The sequence below is a fragment of the Aricia agestis genome, chromosome 10 (assembly GCF_905147365.1).
Source record: "Aricia agestis chromosome 10, ilAriAges1.1, whole genome shotgun sequence".
Lineage (NCBI taxonomy): Eukaryota > Metazoa > Arthropoda > Insecta > Lepidoptera > Lycaenidae > Aricia > Aricia agestis.
In genome coordinates, this window is record NC_056415.1 from 530,604 (window position 1) to 545,819 (window position 15,216).

General features: G+C 36.1%; 1 protein-coding gene across 1 annotated transcript; it reads left to right on the top strand.

The window, feature by feature from the left end:
* The first annotated feature begins 745 nt into the window (after window positions 1-745).
* On the top strand, window positions 746-14,796 carry LOC121731149 (ionotropic receptor 75a-like). The gene is made up of 15 exons (XM_042120505.1): window positions 746-815; window positions 1,185-1,357; window positions 2,231-2,374; window positions 8,145-8,229; window positions 8,922-9,001; window positions 10,010-10,140; window positions 10,421-10,478; window positions 10,603-10,718; window positions 10,979-11,187; window positions 11,379-11,426; window positions 11,590-11,774; window positions 12,488-12,626; window positions 13,401-13,563; window positions 14,135-14,323; window positions 14,697-14,796. Exons 1-15 carry the CDS (start codon window positions 746-748, stop codon window positions 14,794-14,796), a joined length of 1,890 nt encoding a protein of 629 aa, XP_041976439.1.
* The last annotated feature ends 420 nt before the right edge of the window (window positions 14,797-15,216 follow it).

A 15,216-nucleotide genomic window follows, 5' to 3' on the forward strand; every position in this document is an offset into this window, starting at 1 on the left:
ATAGTAATAATAATTATAACTTTGTTTTGTTACATCTTGTATAACAAAGGTCGGATATGCACATTTATTTACAAAATATACCTACACACAAATTATATTACATAAATCACTCGATCTGGATTTTTTCGTGCATTTATATTCAAGCTTTTGTAGCGACCGAACAACATAACTAGAAAAAAAACCTCTGGTCTACTTTGTAGCAGCCTTAATACTTTAAGAGGTAGGTAACAGAAATCAAATGTTCTTGAATATGATTAACGAAAGTTTTCGTCCCAATAAAATAAGATATTTTAGGAACATACGTTTCTTGGAAAGATTCATCTAGAAATAGAACAATAATAATTACCTGTCATAAATATATATGCAGTAAATTTAGATCCGTCCGTCTTTTCGTAATCTTAAATTTAGATTCTTCCGTTCGTCACCAATCTCGGCATTCCGAAACGGCTAAGCCGGTTTTGATGTGATCATGGTCTAAAATTCTGTTTCCTATTCCCGTTTCTGAAAAATAACCTTTGCCACCTTAGCTAATTTTAAAATTTGGCATAATTCTTTAAAAAAAATAATCTAAAGACCTGTTTATGTTTGTCTGATGAGTTATCGCATTTTATAGATGATAATGTTAATGATTTTTCTGGCCATGGGCTTATACCGCTGCCAGACAATCGTTGGGACAATGACTAGGCCTGAAGGACCAGAGGGTATAAACAAAGATGGTGCTATAATTGGGTTAAGCTCTGTAGATATGTCCACAGCTTACTTCCGGCACAAGCGCGCACCCCACCTCGCCTACTTGACATGTAAATCCAGATACGGTGAGTTTATTTTTCTTATGTGTCCATACTAATAAATACGAAAGTGTATCCGTCTATGAGATAAGCCGGTTGTCATTGCTATGGTTTTCATCCCAAAAATGACGATTTAAATGTGATAAAAGAATCTTGGTTCAACAAAGTTGAGGGCAAAATCTAGTAAACGCGTAAACCTCTGAATATATTATTTGTAGCTCTACAAGGATTAATTTGGCCCTTGACTAAACCAGACAAATGGAAAAAAATTCTATAATATTAGTACTAAAGCGTTACAGAATGTTATGCGAATTTTTAGGATAAGTATGAAAATTACGAAAATCAGGCTACAGTTTGTTTGAAGCAGATTACTTCTTACGATTTATTCATTTGCAGATCATGGTAAATCTACAAAAAATTTCATAGTCAATGGTATGCGAGTATCAGTTACGTTTATAGATGAAGACCCTCAGACTACACAGCTAGACAGAATACTAGTCCGAGAGAAGGGACCAGTTGGAGTGTTGCTAAATGCAGGTTGTCCTAATGTGCCTTCTATATTACAACAGGTAAATAATATTTAAAAAAAATTGTCATCGGTGAGTGTGAAATATTATAAAAAGATTAAAATATATTAATAATAAATAGTAGCTCTCCCAAATGAGTTCTAACACGGGTTGTAAGTTTAAACAAGTTTAAATTTCAATACAATTTTATCTTAGTTTGTCTCTATTTATGACTTCCCTGATGATTTTATTATGATTTGATTTTGAAAGTCAAAATATTATAATACAGCACCCGTTCAGTGTTTCTCGAGTTTTAGCGAAACATTCAAAACGCTATTAGCATTATTCAGAATCTGTATTGAAAAAAAATAGATTTCTGATAATATTTTCACAGTTTTTTTCATAATACCTAGATTGCTAAACGAAGGTGTAAGAAAAAGGTTTGTAATATAAGTATAACATTATAAACGCTTTTTTGCAAAAGTCGTGAGGAAAATTGATATGCCCAATTTTCGTACAAAGCCCAAATATAGCTTATATTTGCAAAATTGCCGGTGCAAAATACTAAAATAACTCTTGTTCTATATTATGTTTCATTTACTCAATAAACTTTTGGATTTTGTTTGAAAAATATAGTTCAATGTTTAAAGTAACAGATATGACTGCACTTTACAGATTTATGGCAGGACATCTTTCGGGAACGCGATATGGCACGCGAAGTACATACACATGCGGCATCTATCTTGATTTATGTCTGTGGGCATTATGTATGTATGTAAGTATAATATGTCGCAGCCAACTGGTTTAAATAGCCGTTCAATCAAACAGCTAGCCTTTTGACTGAACGACGCCATTTAGTCACTGTTTGATTGAACGGCTATTTAAACCAGTTGGCTGCGACATGTACATCATTATAACGTGGGTGTACTTTCACAGGCTTCGAGACATAGCTTGTTTGACGCAATGCACATGTGGCTGATACTGGATAGTGCTGATGCTGTACTGGAGATGGAACTTCAACAGCTGAACTTAAGTGTAAATGCCGACGTGGTTGTGGCGAGATCTGTCGGTACGTATATCATTTAAATTATACTTACATTATATTATTAAAGGATATCTTTTTTCTATAAAATAAGGGGTCAAATGAGCAAACTTTTTCCGTCCGGTGCAAGCGCAGCGAGCAGACGTGTGCATAAAGTGTTTTGCTTTAAAATAAATCGGAATAAAAGTGAAAACTGCAATTTTGAGAACTATATACACGGAACGTAAGGCTTAAAATTGAATGTGTTAACTGCAACTTAACCGGTACGCCAGTTTGTCATTACGCAACACCTAATACAAAGTCTCGTGCACACCTAAAGAAGAAATATATCAAAGCGATAAGAATAATGTGTACTCAACATTCACCTAAGAAAACCCTAACATTTTCAATGATGTCTGAAGGCAGTTCGTCGCAACCAGATCTATCAATTCCTATTGATATAACGTCACAAGATTATAGGGGAAAGAAGCGAAAAACCTGTGAAAGTGATTACACTAGTGAACTAAATAATTTTCGAAAAGAGATCTTAGAAATATTGAAGGAAACAACTAAACACCATAATCAAACTATAAGTACCATAAATGATAATACTTCTTGTATTAAAGAACAACTTCAGGTCATAAAAAGCACCACGGAGTATCTGAAAATAATTGTCTAAAGTTAGAAATAGAGGAGCTAAAAAATAAATGCAACCTCAACGAGACAAAAATTAAAACCCTGCAAGATACCATCGATAAACAGTCCTCCTCATCAGAAGTGTCTATATTAAATAAAAGTAACTCGTATAATGAAATCATGGCGGAAATCCAGGAGCGTAATGAAAGAAGTAAAAACATAATTATTGTAGGTGTAGCCGAACAAAGCTCTTCCAAGTGGGAAGAAAGACAAGAAGCAGACAAACGTATAATAGACCAAATAATAAATACTGTCTATCCTTCTTGCCCAAGCTACAAAAGATTTATACGCCTTGGAAAATACAACAAGAATAAGTCACGGTCCTTAAAAATATGTTTCTACAATGACGAAATCCCGAAAATAGTCTTACGCAATAAAAATAAGATAAGCATAGATGGAGTGAAGATTTATCCAGACCAAACTATGCAACAACAAAATTATATGAGAAATCTCAAAATTGAATTAGAAAAAAGGAGAGAAAACGGCGAAGACAATTTGATAATAAAATATATTAAAGGGGTTCCTAAAATCATAGAAAAATCAACAATCAAAGAAAAATCAAAAAACTAGAGACCACTAAGATATCGGAAATCGTAAACAAAACTTCACGAACAACATTTAAAATTACGGATAATTATGATGAAGTAACAACTAATACTAATAAAACAATAAATTTTTGTATGCTAATGCTAGAAGTCTGGTAAAAAAAGGTAAACATGATGAACTCAGGTGCATATTAAAGTCTTTGAATAAACTTATACATGTGATTGTTATAACCGAAACCTGGATTAAAAATGAGCAGGAGGCCCAAAGACTCAACCTAGAAAACTACAAACATTACTATAATTATAGGACAACGACTAAGGGGGGAGGAGTATCTATTTATGTACACCAAAATATGAAACATGAACTGTTAGAAGACAAGACTTATGAATCAAATCATTTTCTTTGGATACATCTCGAAAACCTTTCTTTAAATATTGGAGCTATATACAAACAACCTACATCAAATACAAAAAAAATTCTGGCCGAATTTAATGAACAAATATCAAGAAAAAAACGCACTATAATATTTGGAGATTTCAACATGAATTTACTCAGTAAAGAAAAAGATGTCAAGGAATATAAGTACATGCTTAAAGAAAATGGAATACAAATTTTGAATAAAATTGACAAAGATTACTGTACTCGTAAAACGCAGACTACCGCAACTGTAATAGACCACGTTGCTACATCTCTGAAGGATAATTTTTATCACATGACCTTAATAGACACACCTTTCTCGGACCACAGACAGATATATTTCGAAATTAAAAGACCCCTACCTAAATTAAAAAAGAAAATAGCTTATGAAACACTGAACTATGAAAAATTATACAACGCAATAAAGACACAAATGTCTACTAATCAAGACAACTATATTGAATTTGAAAAAGATATAATAAATTCAGTAAAACAGTCAAAGGAATTAAAATATAAATACCAAAACTCGACTAACCAAGACTGGATTAACAAGAATATAATGTGTTCAATAAATGTGAGGAATAATTTATGGAATAAGTGGCAAAAATCACCGGGAAACGAAGACCTGAAACAACTCTTCCTGAACCAGAGACGTAAGGTACACAATTGCATTCAACAGACTAAAAATTATACTACTTTAATTTATTTAATAATTGTTCTAAACAGCCGCTTAAAATGTGGAAACTTATAAATAGTTTAACTGATGGTAAAACAAGGGATCGCTATATTCCACCCAGACTACAGACTGATGCTGGCACTGCCTCAGATACACGCGAAATATGTGAATGTTTTAATTCCTTTTTCTCCACTATAGGATACGAGCTTGCGAAAAAAAATCCAAAAAAATTTCATTCGCAACCTCGTGCCATAACTACGGTTAATTCAACTGAGAGTTTACTGTCAGAATTCCAGGAAACAAATATTGACGAAGTATCCGAAATTATAGACAGCCTAAATGCAAATACGAGTGTAGGTCTGGATGGAATATCAACTAAATCAATTAAATGTGTTAAGGAACTTATACTAGAAAACCTTGTTAAATGTATCAATAAATGTCTTAGAGACGGTATATTTCCGGACTCCTTAAAACTTGCAAAAGTAAGCCCAATCTACAAATCTGGTGCTAAGACAGATCCCGGAAACTATCGACCAATATCGGTATTACCGATTCTATCGAAAGTCTTCGAAAAGATAATACACAAGCGGTTAACAAAATTTTTAGAGTCTAAAAACTACTTTTTTAAGAAACAATATGGGTTCCGACCTAAATCTAATACTTTAACAGCAGCCATTGATCTAGTAACTTCGTTAAAACTAAACATTGATAACAAAAAGATAGCTTTAGGCATATTTGTAGATTTAAAAAAAGCGTTCGATACAGTGAGTCATAGTAAACTTTTATCCAAGTTAAGAAGTGCTGGTATTGATGGTCAGGCTTATAAAGTAATAGAATCTTATCTGTCAAATAGGCAACAAATTACGAAATTGGATAACGCACAAAGTGAACCTAAAACGATAGATTTTGGTGTGCCGCAAGGATCGATACTGGGGCCATTATTATTCCTAATTTATATCAACGATTTGCATAAATTAGGTCTTCAAGGTGATATTACTTTATACGCAGATGACACTAGCCTCTTTTATTTTGGTCACTCGATAATCAATATTATAAAAAAAGCACAAAAAGATCTTAACCTGCTATATGATTGGATGCAAAACAACCTACTTACAATTAATACATCTAAAACAAACTATATTATTTTTTCTGCACTAAATAAAAAAATTCCAAAATATCCCTCACTTACTATCAATAATGACCCTATAAGCGAAGTTAGTAAAGAGAAATATCTTGGTTTAATTCTTGACAATAGATTAAATTGGAAATCTCATTTAGAATACATAAAGAAAAAACTTATACCATTATGTGGCACATTTCGCTACATATCCCATTGTTTCCCTAAATCGGTAAAATACCTAATATATAATTCGATGGTAAAGCCCCACTTAGAATACCTAATAGAAATATGGGGAACTGCATTTAAAACTGATCTCAAAGTGCTTCAAACAATGCAAAATAAGATAATAAAAGCCCTATTTAACTATAATTTTTTAGAAAATACAGAAAAAATCTATGAAGAAACAAAAATTCTTACGGTAAACCAAACTTATAAACTTAATACATGCATCTTGATCAAAAAAATCTTAAATAATGAAATAAATACCCAAATAAAATTTACTACTAAAGGTTGTTTTCAAAAAATCAAAACTAGACAGGCAAATAATATCTCTTTAAAAAATCCTAGGACAAACTATGGAAAGAAATGCATTTTATTTGAAGGAGCGCAAATTTACAATAAACTACCATTAGATATTAAGCAGGCAAAATCTTTAAATACATTTAAAAAGAAATTAAAAGCACATATCATAGAAAATACCACAAATACTTAAGATTAGAAACATAATATTTAATAAGTTTGTATTGTACTGATGTGTCTTGTCTTAGCTATTAAGGTTTAAATCATAACAAGAATGAAATATCGAAATCAGTTCAGCCGTTCTCGAGTTTAGTGCTAAAAATACATTCTGCTATCCATTTTATTTTAATTTTTAAATTACAGATCAAAATTAGCATCAATAACAAATCAAATCAACAATAATATATCTTCTGCATATTATATTAGATATATCTTGACAGTGTGCGCGAGCCTTAGATAACACAGAGCTCGATATTTTTATGTACCCTACACTTTTGAATACAAAAAATTATTACAGTAATTAACAGTTATAAACTTGTATTGAGACAATTTGGACTTTGTTATGTTCTCTGAAGATATCAAAATGTAATTTATAATTATAAGTTTATGAAAATGTGTAACAGAAGTACCAAAATATAAATAGGTAGGTTGTGCAGTGTAGTAAGCCGGCCGGTGTGTGATGTGCCGTGTGTCAAACGAATTTCTTTGACCTATATTGCAGAAAGATGTGTTCAAATTATAATAACTGTAAGTATAAGTATTATTTATGTTATATATAAGCTGTGTCTTGCGCTAGAATAAGTTTGCTTATTATTAGTCAATGTTCTCAAGTAAGTGAATTATTGTAATTCTTTTTGAGAAATAAAGTCTTTAACCGTAAACGGGTCACCTGATGGAAAGCAACTTCCGTCGCCCACGGACACTCGCAACATCAGAAGAGCTGCAGGTGCGTTGCCAGCCTTTTAAGAGGGAATAGGGTAATAGGGGAGGGTAGGGATGGGAAGGGAAGGGAATAGGGGAGGGTAGGGAAGGGAATAGGGTAGGGGATACCTCCGGTAAACTCACTCTAGGGTAGGGGATTGGGCCTCCGGTAAACTCACTCACTCGGCGAAACACAGCGCAAGCGCTGTTTCACGCCGGTTTTTTGTGAGAACGTGGTATTTCTCCGGTTGAGCCGGCCCATTCGTGCCGAAGCATGGCTCTCCCACGTTCTAATTGCTAAGCCATTTTTTAATAATATCTATGGACGCTTCACACCACGTCAGTCAGGTCCCGTGGTAAGTACCTGAAAACTTGTGTTACGCGGTACCAGACAACGGAAATAACATATTTAATACTTTTTGACCATACATAATATATATTAATTAAGATTTTTATTATATTATGATACACCTATTTAATACATATCCAAGAACTTATAAAACTTTTTGTTCCGTCGGCGGGATTTGAACCTGCGACCCCCAGCTTGAGCGCTGACAACACACCCAACCACTGAGCCACAGAGGTCGTCTCGTTGGTAGGCCGTCGACATTGGAATATGGAGTCCTGAAAGAAAGATTTTCGACCGAGCGAAGTGATATTATGCTTCGCCCGGCTGAGGTACACTATTTAGATTTTAGTTGTCGTATTTATAAAACTTCGACAGCACGATGCAGGATTGTGGCCCTAGTTGCTTCGCCACAAGTTCTATGTTAAAATGTGTGTTTACGTAACACACATTTAAACATAGAACTCGGTATCATAGCAAACACTCGTTACGTAAACACGTAACGAGTGTTTGCTATAATACCGAGCATAGTTCGGTCATCCAGGTACTGATTATTAAATACATACACGGTTTTCAGAATCCGGATACGAATTAATTGACTATTTCAATTACGGCAAAATTCAAGGAAATTCTTTGGAAATCATAACAATTGGAAAATGGCACCCCAAAAAAGGTTTTTAATATAATTATTATTATTTCCATACAATATATTAGAATGTTTATATTAAAACTATCTTATATCTTTAAACGAGCAATTCATATATATATATATATATATATATAATTGGAATCTCGGAATCGGCTCCAACGATTTTCATGAAATTTAGTATATGGGGGTTTCGGGGGCGATAAAGCGATCTAGCTAGGAATCATTTTCAGAAAATGTCTTTTTATTCGTGTTTTATCGATAGTCAATAAACTGAAAAATATGACTCTTCCTGACATCTATTGGCAAATAATAATACTATTTTGTTAGCAACTAATTGTTTTAACGACCAGTAGATGGCGTTATTAAGTAACACGAAGTCAATGAGTAAAATAGATGGTCATTGTAGTTCACTTGTTAATTATTGTAGTATCTGTTAATTGTCTTTGTTTAAATAAGGGCCTACGGTTTCTAAAGCCTCAGCTGTTAATATTTACAATCCGAAAAATTAACATTTTAAATACCCTACACATTGTTAATTTCAATAATATAATATTAATTGCTTCGTCATTTTATTCACTAACATTTCATTCTCTTTTGTTCGCACAAGCGAGTTACAATGAACTAATTTTGTCAAATCTATTTTCAATAACCAACCAACTGAGTATACAAAACAGTGTAAACCTTAGAAAATCTCAAGTTGAAGTTTCTTTTGGCAGGGTTAAGTATAACATCGAATAGATTCAAATACTACGATCGCTGGAATTTCAACAATCTGACGCTGCGAGCTGTGACGGTGGTAAGTCGTTCATTCACTCTTCGTCCATTCATTCATTTTTTCATTCAAAGCTGTGTATAATTCATCTGAAATTCCGTCCACGATGTCTTAGTTTGCCAGTGCAATTATAAAGTTAAGCGAATTACTTTTACAAAGATTTGCAAAAGATGTTGCCCACATATATCTCGAGGTTTGTCTTAAACGACGTCACGGAATAACGATTATTCTGGGAAAGTGGAATATTTAATGAAAATCTTACTAGAATAATTAAAAGTTAGATGAACATCTTAATAAATTATAATCAGAGCAGTGTAGCTACAAATAAGTACCGTTGAAGATATTTTAAACACATAAATTAGGTCGCCTATTAAAGTTTTAGCATATTTAGACAACTGTCTAAGAGAGCATGAGGCTAACTAACCTCCTAGTTATTAAATGTAATGTTATTAAATATACAACTTCCACAAAGCAGCTGTCTTTGCTTAATACTTTTAACTTACAAAAGTATCGTAACACAATTGTCAGCAACCTCACTTAAGCTATATCTATCGTGATTGGGAAAGGACACTCGGCAGGCGAACAGCCTTATGCAGTGCTCCCAAAGTGATAATGCGCATATAAATTTTTGTAATTTTTCGGCAACGGTCGTATTTCCCGAGCATCGGAAGACGTCGCTGCAAAGCGCTGTTTTTAAACAACACCGCTCTGCGGCGACGTAGAGGCGCCAGACGTTGCTTGGACGTTACCATGGTTACTTGGACATCACTGGCCACGTCGCGATGGCTTCCCGGTTAGTTATAGCACATTGACGGACCGGCGACAGCGGACAGCCACCGGCTATATGATATTTACTTCTATTTCCTTTAAACTAGGTGCAAAATGAAAGTGCATCCTTTGGGGTTTTTACGTTTCATAGATTCGGGTGTTTTCGTGATTACGACAATAATTAGCGAAGATTTGCATGCGCATTATTAATTTAGGAGTACTGTAATAACGTTTATTGAGATGTTAAAACCTATTTATTCTCAGATTCTAGACAAACCAACAAACTTCAGACCGACAGAGATGTTGTCGAGCGTGGGCTACTCCGCCGGCGTCGCCGTCATGACGAAGATCGCTACACAACAGCTTGATGTGTTAAAGGAGAAACACAACTTCAGGTATATAACAATCTAAATTCAAATAAAAATAATTATTAAAATCAGAGCATTCAGTAAAATTCACGATGATAAAAAAAATGATTAATTTCTTTGGAGGTTCTTAACTGGACCGTTAGTCTCCGGTTTATTCGCGGCTAAGCACTAGCTGGTAATAATTTTCATGAACTTTTAATTCACATTGCTACAATTTAAATGAATTTAGCGGTTTAAGCACATACCTAATCAGTAATCAAACATATTACTGTTCAAAGCTCGGTATACCATACAAAATATTTTGCAGATTTAACTATACCATCGCTGGGCGCTGGATCGGCTCGCCTGAAAGGAACTCAACCTTAGTGAGTTTGTTTACATTACGTCGCTTTTTTTTATAAGTCCGAGCCCATCAAAGATGGGAAAGAGAGAAGATGGCTGTCAGAGGAAACTCTTGAGTATACAGTATACACGTAATTCTTATTCTAGGCGGTGACCAACTCTCTCTACTGGCGCGAGCAGGACATCTCTTGCACGTGCGCGCGCATCTTCCCTCAATGGCTGAACTGGGTTGACGTTTTCTACCCGCCGACTACTAAACTCGAGTGAGACCAGCTAAGGAGCAAAAGTAGATAATTTCAAGAATTCGCTTTCTATCCCAGGCACACGAAGTGCCATTTCGTCATTTCAATCACCCTAAAAAATCCCCAAAATTTGGTATGTCTGTAAGTTCCTTGTACTCGAACTTGACTGGCCAGTGACTACGCTTGCGGCGTGTCTAAATATACGCACAAAAGGATTTGCTTCTTTTACCTACAAAATATAAAGAGGTTTATTCAATGTTTTTAAATCGTTTACTCAACAGGACCAAATTCTACTACCTTATCCTAGACAAGGGTGTAGGTAAATACGAAAACCGGTTCCTCTCCCCCCTCTCCCCCGGAGTGTGGCGATGTGCGATCGCCGCGGTCGTGGCATGTGGGGTACTCCTGGCAGCAGCGGCCATGTTGGAGCGACATTCGGAGCCGGGGTCTTACGCCTTCTTCAGCGTATTTGCTGTTATATGCCAACAAGGTAAGTGTAATGTACTTAATTGGGATGAAACGTGAAGGTGACACCCCACTAAGAGTAACTGCACTGCAACAGTAAAACGTGAAGTATCGCATCGCTCCACTGCTGTGTATTGTTGCTTAGTGCGGTTTCCACCTTCAAAGTAACTCAACAATCAACATTCAACATGAAGTAATTATGTAATATGTTTTCAGCGTTCGAAGATGGTATCATCATGTTTGAAGAAACGTTTTCAAGTCAAGGTTTGTTCAACATTGTTTTTTATGTGTATACAACTTTGAAACCGTCACCATAGACTATTTGACTGTATTCAACCATCACTATAATATCCTGTCCGCAATTGAAACAAATATTAGGGACGTCCAAGTTCAACTAAAATTACTAATCCAACCTAACCAACCCCAGGTCGCCGGCTAATCCTCACCGTAGTGGGTATCACCAGCATGCTCCTCTACAACTACTACACCAGCAGCGTGGTATCATGGTTGCTGAGCGCCGCTGCACCCACCCTGCAAGACCTGGACGCACTGGTCGCGAGTGATTTAGAGCTGGTGTTTGAGGATATCGGATACTCCAGACAATGGTTGGATGTGAGTTCAATGTTGAAAATGTATTGAAGTTAGGAGTAATAATTATATCACATACTATAGATGATGACCGCAACTCCATTGCGCTAAATTCGTTTATCGCGCGGGAACCGTACATTTTTATAGGATAAAAAGTATTCTATGTCCTTTCCCCGGACACAAAGTATCTCCATACCAAATCTCAAAAAATTCGGTTCAGTGGTTGGGGCGTGAAGAGATAACAGGCGGACAGATAGACACACTTTCGCATTTAAAATATTAAGTGTACATTTACTTTTACTTTAAATATGTTTACTTTAGCTTCGCTTCGAAAATCTGGGAAGAAGCGAGCTGTTAATCGACAAGGAGCTGACGACCAAAAAGGTCATGTGGCTTCACCTGTATGAACATACATTATTTCCATTTTTCTTTTATTTATTTATTTATTATTCCATTATCAGCTGAACCTATATTTATTTCTATTTTTTCCCCACCCCACTACTCCCATGACACCCACCGCCCACGGCCTGCCAGCACGCAGATTATCAGAAAGGGTTGTTCAGGGAAGTAGCTGACGGAGTTTTAGTACAGCTGAAGCTACATGTCCTTTTTGGTCGCCAGCTCTCCGTCGATAAGGCGGATGGACGATAGTTAAGGATCGTTGCTAATTACGAGCAATTGATATTTACCGCGACTTGATGATGTTGCTATAAGTCAAATTCATGATTTTTTGACAGAACCCCGGATTCTACTATTTCTCCGGTTTCAAGAACCCCAAAGAGGATATACTGAGGGAGAGAAAGGTGACGAGAGCGAAGCGGAGTGTGAAACTGCTACAGGACGCTGAGGCGGGGATACAGTTGATACGGAGCGGGGGTACGTAGACAATACATTAATTGTTGCACTATGAGAAAAATCAAACCTCCGCGTCCAGTGGCTTAGAGCGTGGCTATTGACTCGGAGGTTGTGGGTTCGATTTCCACGTTGAAAACATGTTATTTCCAAGTTTGGTTAGGACAATGCAGGCTGATCACCTGATTGTCTGACAAATAAGATGATCCAAGGGGCATGTAAAAAGTTGGTTCTGCGCCTGATCTCTCGCCAGTCGCCTGTCTTCCGTCCCACTGGGTTATGAGAGTAAAGGAATAAAGAGTGCTCTTGTGTACTGCTTACACACTCGGGGACTATGAAATTACTCCTGCGTAACTGGCTTGGTTTCAATGAAACCGACTACCGTCACCGGCGTGGGAAGTAATTATATAAGAAAAAAATATTTATAGGCAGATTGTGGACCTACGTAACTTGGCTGGGTTACGTAATCATGTCAAGACTGGCCGTCAGTTTAAAGCCCGGCTAAATAACTTTGGTTTACCTACCTATAAATCGATGTCTCTGGTAGAACAAAGCCTAATTTTTATTTCTTAATATTAAAATATGTGATTTTTTTTTGTAAATTGCCTGATATTTCTATAGAAAATGTTGATTATCGAGCACTTATTTTATTATAATGTGTGCGAGACTGACTGACGGAAGTCTGAAACATTTTTACAACATAATTATTATTTGCTTAAAATAGTTGCGTTGTGGTAAACCTCCTATGTTTAAACTACTAATCAATCCGTCGGATGCTTAAGCTTTTATGCGTTTCAGAGTATGCGTACCACACGGAGCCGTACACCGCGTATCAGGTGATCTCCCGCACGTTTGACGACCGCGCGCTGTGCGAGCTCGGCGCGCTGCAGATGATGAGACCCGCCAGCGTCTACATCATGGCGCAGAAGAACAGCCCGTATAAGGAGTTCTTCGTTTGGAGGTACACAGATCGACGCTTAAAATTTTAGTATCCTATACTTCCTATCACCTAAATGTCCAAGGTGTTTCTTTTTTAGCATTTAGAGCAGTGGTTCCCAAACCTATTTTGTATTCTACCCACTTTGAGTACAAATTGTGTTCTAGCGCCCCCCATGTTTCAATTTAAAACGTATCCATATGAAATAAATCACCTCCCAAGCCTCTACATAACGCCCCCATTTTTTTGGGTCCCACACCCCTTAAGCATTCAGCGCCCACAAGGGGGCGTTATCGCCCACATTGGGAAAGGCTGATTTAAAGTGCTATACTTTTTTTTTTTAATCTGTAATTCACGAAGGATGGAGTAGTTAATCTGAAAAGCGTAACATTTTCCACATGCACCACATCTTTGAAAATTCAAATCGAGCCGACGTCCCTGCTTTGTTGGTGTATATGGAAAAGCCAAAAGAATGAAAAAGTTTGGCTTTTGTTTTCCGTAAGATGTTACTCTCATCTTTTGTTTTCCGTAAGATCTTTTCTCACCTACCCGTTATAATTATGTTACTTACCTGCTTTTAATTTTCCTTTTTCAGCCTACTCCGTCTCCTAGAGCGCGGGCACACATCGGCCGCTCGGGCCCGCGTCAGTGGCTCCACACCGATGTGTTCAGGCCGGACTCCACGAGCGCTCGCCTTGGGTCAGGCCGCGCCCGCATTCGCAGTGCTCGGCCTGGCTTCTATCCTCGCTGTGGTTATACTGGCTTGTGAGATTATACACCACAGGTTTGTTATTTGTGACTTTGCTTTCTTGAAACGAGTGTCCTATGTGTAGGCTAATAATTTTCTGATAAAAACGATTAAGCATCTTGCCTAATTCTGTGGATATAATAATAAAACAGACTTAGTGGCGTCCACAGCCACGCTCCATAACAATGTTATTAAATATTAACTGTTAAATGGTATGGAGCGTGGATAGGCAACATAAGTGTCTCTCAACTACTCTCACGTGAAACTTCACAAGATGGCGTCTTATCCTTTTACGGATATTAATTTAGGATTTCAATTATTATATTATATGTCATTTAAAACTACTAAGTATTAACCATTAAAGAACTGAAAATAAAATATTGGCTACATAAATCAATACGTCTTTCAGGTACAATAATATTATTATGAAGAAACAAGTCGCGATTGATGGCGGGCGGCGGGGCTGGTCGGCCCGGGCCGGAGTAGGGCATACAAAAACAATAAAGTGAGGTGCTCGACGGCCGAGGAGATGTGGCGCTTCATATCGACTGCGCTTGTCGCTGCGACGAAGTTACAAAATACAGCTCTATTAGTCATAGAAGTTGTCTACAAAGTGTGTATTTAGTTCAGAAATTTAATAGTATGTGTTATGTAGTAAAGTAAAGTTGATTCATAGTTGCAGTTCATTAGTAAATTATTATGTAATAATTGTGGAAGTAGTTTAATTTTATTTAGCAAGATTAACAAAATATGATTAGATATTTCTTGCAATTTTTGTCTTTTTATCTTTGTCTAATAGTAATTATTAACTACTATGGATATAAATTATTAATTATTAACGATTTTATAAAATTAAAACGTCATAACCTAATTTAGTATCTTAGCAATCTTCTTTCATTTTGAAGCTGTGAAACAAGATAATGACGTCA

Bases quoted from the DNA above. Each gene is read 5' to 3' on its own strand.
- LOC121731149 (XM_042120505.1), top strand. From the start codon at position 746: ATGTCCACAGCTTACTTCCGGCACAAGCGCGCACCCCACCTCGCCTAC. The intron at 11,427-11,589 runs GTTTGTTCAACA...AACCAACCCCAG, and splicing joins AGAAACGTTTTCAAGTCAAG to GTCGCCGGCTAATCCTCACC. The intron at 11,775-12,487 runs GTGAGTTCAATG...ATTTTTTGACAG, and splicing joins ACTCCAGACAATGGTTGGAT to AACCCCGGATTCTACTATTT.